The sequence below is a fragment of the Centropristis striata genome, chromosome 1, assembly GCF_030273125.1.
Source record: "Centropristis striata isolate RG_2023a ecotype Rhode Island chromosome 1, C.striata_1.0, whole genome shotgun sequence".
Lineage (NCBI taxonomy): Eukaryota > Metazoa > Chordata > Actinopteri > Perciformes > Serranidae > Centropristis > Centropristis striata.
In genome coordinates this window covers 30835651-30842582 of record NC_081517.1, presented here as the reverse complement: position 1 = coordinate 30842582, position 6932 = coordinate 30835651, and the positions used below count along the sequence as shown (strand labels likewise).

Below are 6932 nucleotides of genomic sequence, written 5' to 3'. Positions count from 1 at the left end.
CAGTCAGGCTTCTAAGTTCGTTCTTATTGTTTCTCAACTTGATTAAAATGTAAAGATGTCTGTAGCCGTTATGACACATATTACCTACCGCCAGGTCCCCGTCCTGTGCTGCAGCAGGTCAGGCCTAAACAGGAGAACTTCAGCTAGCCTTAGCTCCATATCACTGTCTGCTCTCCTGTTATGTCAGGTGGTTTGTGTTCAGGAAACACCGGGGATTCAGCTTTCCCAACTGACAGGCCCACTGTTTCTACCAAACAATATCGCATACCTTTAGGTAATCACATAACTAAAATAAACCAACCTTTTACGGGCTGTAGCACACGCCTCATACAAACTACCGGAGGTGTTTACCAACGCGAATTAGCAGGCTGACACTTAGAGATTAGCAGCTTTTAGCTTGCTAACGGTGATTTGACATCTCATCCACAGTTAGCATTAGCATGTGGTATTATGATACAGCGTTCATCAACTTCTCACAATTATTAAGATTATTAAGCGTTAATCAACTACTGGTTTTAACAGGGGAAGGTGTGATGATACTAAAATGTTTATTGTGTCATGTTACTGCTTGTCAAGTCTTGTTATTGTGGGTTAGTAGCTGTGTCAACTAGTAGCAAGCCATCTATGTTGCTAACGTATTAAAATGTCCTAACTCGTCACCCTGTTAAAATAATCGCCTAACTCATTTTTCAACTTCACCAAAAGTGTAACATATGACATTTATTGATCATTTCACTCAAAATGATGTAACAAAAGATGGCTTTTGGCATAGAATAACACTGTGTGTAAATTATGTAACTTTGAACATGCCTGTGACTTAAGCAAGATATGGTAACACGTTATTTTGAAGGTGTCTACATAAGAGTCACACAAGCCTGTCAGAAACATGACATGACAAGTATCATGAGCATTAATGTTACTTCAAAGTGTCATTAATGTTCATGACACATCCCATGTCATGTTTATGACACGCTCATATGTAGACACCTTAGAGTAAAGTGTTACCAATATTAGTGTCAACAATAAAACACTGATAAACTAAACTGATAACTAAACAATCTCCCTCTAGCTCTTCTTTGCTGGGTTCTTATCTGATGCCTATGAATGTTGCAAATTGTCAAAGAAGTGATGATCTTAAAGGGGTAAAATCACATGATCTGATCAACTGAGGATGTAGGCGATTTTACCATAGGAGGCCGGTGTCATGAGGAGATGATTTAGGCAAAAAAAACAATTTTGACAAAAAATGACTTCGGTGATTATATTAAAAGTGTGACGAACTGCTGCTGTGGACCTCCCTAACTAACCGACGTTGATTATCGTAGTAGTTGTTGTGCCTTTAACAGCCAACATGTCTGTAGCTTCACAATTGCTTGTAAAAATATGTGGTTTCATAGTTGACAGGGACATGTCAAAACACAGGCTTACAGCTGTGAGTCATTTTAAAAACAACAACTCTTTGTGTCCCTCTCATTTGTCCCTACCCATAGACAAGTAAAAACCAGATAAAAGTAGATTTGGTGGATGAGAACTTCACAGAGCTGAGGGGGGAGATAGCAGGTCCTCCAGACACACCATATGAAGGTACTACAATGACCTGGCTGACAAGATATTTGCTGCAAAACTTTCAATGTTATGATGTGTTGATTTGCTGAAACATGTTGCTGTTTTTCTTCTTTTACAAGGTGGCAGATATCAGCTTGAAATAAAAATCCCAGAAACTTATCCTTTTAACCCACCTAAGGTATGTGCTTAAGTTGATTCCATATGGTACTTGCTGTATGTCTTTTACTTCTCTGTAGGGCTGGATATCTAAAATACAATACTAGTGCCCTTAAAGTAAAACTGAAACCAAGAGTATGTACTTGATTTGTTTTTGGTACTTCATTTAATATCCAGGCATTCAGTTGCGTAAAATGCTGCGGTTATCTAAATTAACAGCAGCTGCTAAAGTTCAGTGTGTTTTTTAATCATGATTTGAATCATTTTATGATGTATATCGTCATACTGCCCAACCCTAACCAAATAAAAACCAGGATATGAGTGCATGTTAACCTATTCATTGTAATCCACATTTACCTCCTTTGTCTTAATAATCAAACTATCTTTATCTAGATAACCTCTCACATGTTGTCTTTCATAGGTGCGTTTCATCACTAAGATCTGGCACCCTAATATTAGTTCTGTAACAGGAGCAATATGTCTGGACATTTTGAAAGACCAGTGGTGAGTGAGACGTTTTTGGAACATTACAACTACTCAGTACTCATTGTTCCAGTGTCTCCCCCATCTCAAAAGCCCTCCATTCATCTGCTCCACCTTTTAATCTGTCTCACCCAGGGCAGCTGCAATGACCCTTCGGACGGTGCTATTGTCCTTACAGGCTCTTCTTGCTGCAGCAGAACCAGATGATCCACAGGATGCAGTAGTAGCAAATCAGGTGAGAAAGGTGTTCTTAAACATGTTGTCTTTCTCCTTGCTTATTTTCTATTGTATTTTTTAAATATTAAACATCACTGAACTTTCTCTCTGCACCCTCAGTACAAGCAGAACCCAGAAATGTTCAAACAGACTGCAAGGCTGTGGTCTCACGTCTATGCAGGCGCTCCCGTCTCCAGTCCTGACTACACGTGCAAAATAGACAAACTCTGTGCCATGGGCTTTGATAAGGTCAGAACCACTTTCTGTTTTGGTTGTACCATTACATTTATTTATGGGGCAAAGCATTTGGAACAGGAGAGTCTGTGTAACTTTACTAACAGTAAAGTAGAAAAAGTTAGTCATTTACTACACTATCAAGAAATGAATGGGCAACAGTTTTTGTAATCGATTAAGTGTTTTAAAATTGAATTTAAAAAAAAAAAAATTTCAGCAATAGTGGCATCATTGTGTTCCACCTTCTTAAATATAAATGTTATATTAGATTTCAGTAATAATAAACTGAATACCTTCAGATTTTGGGCTGTCGCTAGGACACATGGAGACATGAGAATTTAACTTATGAGAACTTATTAATGGCATTTCTTTGCATTATATTCTGACATTTTGTAGACTAAGCACAAATTAGGGGGTACAGTGACATTAAAAAAAGCATTTGCCCCCTTAATGATTCCCTCTAAGTGTGACAAATATGGAAAAATAGAACAAATCAGGAAGAGGGTAAATACTTTTTCATGAAATAGTCATAATTGTTAGTTGATACCTAATTTGACAGCAGTGCTTGTCAGGGGGAACAGGGGTTGTGTTGTCTAACTGTAGTAAATGTCAAAGGATTTACTTTTAAGAAATCACAGTTGATTCTCACATAATAACCATGGAAAGAATTAATTGAAAATTTGTTTTCTAAAAAGGCTGCTCAAAGGGTTAACATATTTGATTTTCATGATAGCATTCTCCTTTTTTAACCTGATCTTGCAAACGAGGCACAGACTACAATCATTTTTAATTCCATTTCCCCTTTGCATACAGAATGCAGTAATAGCGGCCTTGTCTTCGAAATCCTGGGACGTGGAAACGGCGACAGAGCTGCTGCTCAGCAACTGAAACGCAGCCTGGTGTGAGGATCCCAAACTCCCCTCATCATAATATCAGCTCCTCCCCGGCATCCATTCCACCATTGCCTTTTGTTATGCAGACAACTCCCCATCCACCACAGCAGTCTGAGCCTTCTTTTATAATAATTATTGTTTGCTATAAACTCAACACCGGTTGCATCACAATCGCCAAAATGCACACCACCTTACTGCCTGTCTGACTGACCCCATCTGTCTTTTCTTCCACTAACTCAAAATGTGTATCCTTGTAACAAGCCACCAAAAAACATTCATACATCATGTCTTTCATGCCCTTTTATTCATATTAGCTTTGAAACATTTTTCCCCACAAATTTTGTTCATTCATTTTGCAAAGAATCAAATAACTGCCATTGCCTGGTGGGTTTTCCAGGGTAAGAAGTGAAGGAAATCCTGCACACTGCTCTTACGTCACCTTTAACTCCCTCCAGCAGCCACTTGTGTTAGATCGTCTCTTTTATGGACATTTAATGCTATAAATGTCGAGCTGGATTAGATTTACTCGACTATATAGTGTTCTGCAATGAGCATTGCAATGTTTTTTTTCCATCAACAGTTTATCATACAAACCCAATTCCCAAAAAGATGGGACACTGAAAAAAAATGCAATCATTTGCAAATCCTTTGCAGCCTACACTCAATTGAATACAGCACAAAGACAATATCTAATACTCAAACTGGGAAACTGCACTCATTCTGAATTTGACACATTCTAGGTTGTTTTTTCCCCCCAACATTTTACACAGCGTCCCAGCTTTTTTGGAATCAGGGTTGTAGATGCTTCAATCACCTGCAGAGAGTCTCTACAATAAGAAAAGATCACAAAAACATCCTCAAACATCTGCACAGAAGTAAAAAGGTTCTCTGTAAATAGGTGCGTGTAAATTTGGAAATACAATGGGGATATACTTCTTTTTCTTATATGGCATTGTAAAACAAATTATTTTAAATATAAACTATGCCTAGTTTACAATTATATGGAGATATATCTTTTTATGCTTTTGTGACCCATGAGGAATCCCTCTGAATGGCCTATTGTGTTTTTCCCCTTTCTTCCTCCCTTCTGTTTTTGAGGTGTGGTGGTATGAGGTACTAACCCATGGTCACGTATTACCTACAGTAGATGGCGGTTGTCACGCACCCAATTTGGAAAAGTAGGCAAAAATACTGGTTCGGTTGTGAAGCAATGTACTGATGTGGATGGTGGCAGCAGTAAAAAGTATTTTAGCCACCTAAAAACAAATGCCAAACAAACTATCTACTGTAGTTAATATACAGACTATGTATAAGTACCTCATACAACCCCACCCGGAAAAAATCTGAACTATCCCGATTGTTATTTAGGGATGGCACAGCCAAACTCCTGGCCGCAATGGGACAGGAGGAGACAGCCCAGCTCAGGCTTTTGAAGGTCATTACATGCCACCTTTTCTTGTGTCTTTTCTTCTCCTTGCATGTTCTATGCTGCCTTTTATTTTATTTGGCCAAATGATGTGGTGATGGGGGTGTCTGTTCGGTTCGACATCCCTTCAGACTTGTGGCATTCGCAAGACTCTTTCTAAACTGTGGAAAGAGACACCTGGAAACTGCTCGGCGCGCTACTGAGGCACACGTTTGGCCCGACATCTGTAGGGAACCAAAGCCTTTTCTGAGTGTGTTGCTGGAAAATTGAACGGATTCAACAGAAAAAAAACACCTCAAGATGAAATGAGTGAATGTCATTAATGGTTTTGAGTTTGAAATGCTGTGGTTTTGTTTTAAACTCATTTCAGAGCAATCATGTTCAACCATAGGCACTGTCAGTTACTGTCAGCCACGGATTAAAGGATCTGCTCGCCCTCTCAGTCCTGATGTTGATCATTAAGAAGGCAAAGCACCGATCCAATCCATCACTACTCAATCAGATCTTTGGCCATATTTAGAGGTGTATAGGTGATATCCTATATTCCCAAACATGCTTTACTACACAGCCAAATAAAATGCTCATTGAGGTTGAATGATGTCTTTATGAGCAGTAAGAGGCTGGAACTCCTCTGAAGCAGATCACAGGCCTGCACAGTGTTTTCATTTGAGGTACATGGACTTAAGAAATGCTTTGCATCTAGAGAAGTGGGGTGATGATGAATCCTCACACATGGCCTTTCTTTTAAAAAGAAACTTATCTTCCTTTTGCTTGCCCTCCAGCTCAGTCTCTACCAACGCAGTGGCATATTACAGTACTACACGGAGTTATGAGTGCTCCCTCTCCACTGACGGTGAACAGTTTCCAGCCAGAGCCAAAAAAAGAACAGAAAAAATGGTTCATTGTCAGAGGCAGAAGGCGTGCACCATCTCCTTTAGTTGTAAATACTCCAGTTCTTGATAAAGAGCCGTCTCGTTATCACTAGAGTGCACCGTTGATGGCTGGATCTATATTTTGTAAGAAAAAGAAAGGACAAAAAAAGGAAAAGAGGCCCCCTCCTCCCCGTCTTCCTGGTGTTCTCACTATGTACAATATTGCACGATGATGAAGCATAGAAAAAGGGGCTGTTGCATCTCAGTTTCTCCATTTGGATTGAGACTTATTTTCCTCTTTTGTTTCCTTGGAAGCGAGCATCAGCAGTATAAAAAGCATGGTTATTTATTGTGACAGTGTCCTGTTTCTTTGATTAAAAAAAGTAGAAAATTAAGTTTTCGTTTGACTCTTCTTAAAACTGCACTTCATAAACATGGGGATCAAGACAAGTGCACTGCATGGTAACATCTAAAAGCATTTATTTTCTGGAAAAAAACGTTTAATATGATCATGAGAATAGGCATACTTTAACTACATCAAAAATAAGTTGTCATCAACACAACCTGCAAGGTTTCCACTCACTCGGTGCTTAAAGGCAGGATTTAATCTGCAAAATAATACATAGTACAAAAAATATTTAATTGTAGAAGATGGAACAAAAACCTGAACACATACTTGAATAGTAATATATCATTTATGCATTCCAAAGTGAAGTACTGTTTCACACTTCAGCAGTAAAAAAACAACAGTATTTCAAACCCAGCTCAATTTCATCTTAAATTTGTCCGTTAACACACTGGAAATAAATCAAAAGGCCTTTAAATGCATTAAAGGTGGCAGTTACAAAGCCACAGAGTTTCTACCTGGCCTTGTGGCGTTATAACCGAGCTGAAGCACCTTAACATACCAAAGTTAGAAACCTAAACTTACCAAAGTTTATAAAAAAATTTGGTGTCGGTACATCTGTTAAATGCACAAATCTTATGCCATCATGTTCCAATATTTCAGCTGCAATCTGTAACTGTTTGATATTTATAAAGTTTAACTGCAAAGTTGCACATGGCTATTTACAAAATACAACTGTA

The 6932-nt window shown here is 38.6% G+C and overlaps 1 protein-coding gene across 1 annotated transcript; it reads left to right on the top strand.

The window, feature by feature from the left end:
• Positions 1-1236: 1236 nt before the first annotated feature.
• ube2kb (ubiquitin-conjugating enzyme E2Kb (UBC1 homolog, yeast)) lies at positions 1237-5280 on the top strand. The gene is made up of 6 exons (XM_059338003.1): positions 1237-1584; positions 1686-1744; positions 2144-2226; positions 2341-2440; positions 2542-2670; positions 3469-5280. Exons 4-6 carry the CDS (start codon positions 2351-2353, stop codon positions 3541-3543), a joined length of 294 nt encoding a protein of 97 aa, XP_059193986.1. The 5' UTR covers positions 1237-1584; positions 1686-1744; positions 2144-2226; positions 2341-2350; the 3' UTR covers positions 3544-5280.
• The last annotated feature ends 1652 nt before the right edge of the window (positions 5281-6932 follow it).

What these genes read in the sequence shown, in the direction of transcription:
- ube2kb (XM_059338003.1), top strand. Translation starts at nt 2,351, where the DNA reads ATGACCCTTCGGACGGTGCTATTGTCCTTACAGGCTCTTCTTGCTGCA. An exon ending in ATGCAGTAGTAGCAAATCAG is followed by an intron (nt 2,441 to 2,541) that starts GTGAGAAAGGTG and finishes CTGCACCCTCAG; the next exon opens with TACAAGCAGAACCCAGAAAT. An exon ending in GTGCCATGGGCTTTGATAAG is followed by an intron (nt 2,671 to 3,468) that starts GTCAGAACCACT and finishes CTTTGCATACAG; the next exon opens with AATGCAGTAATAGCGGCCTT.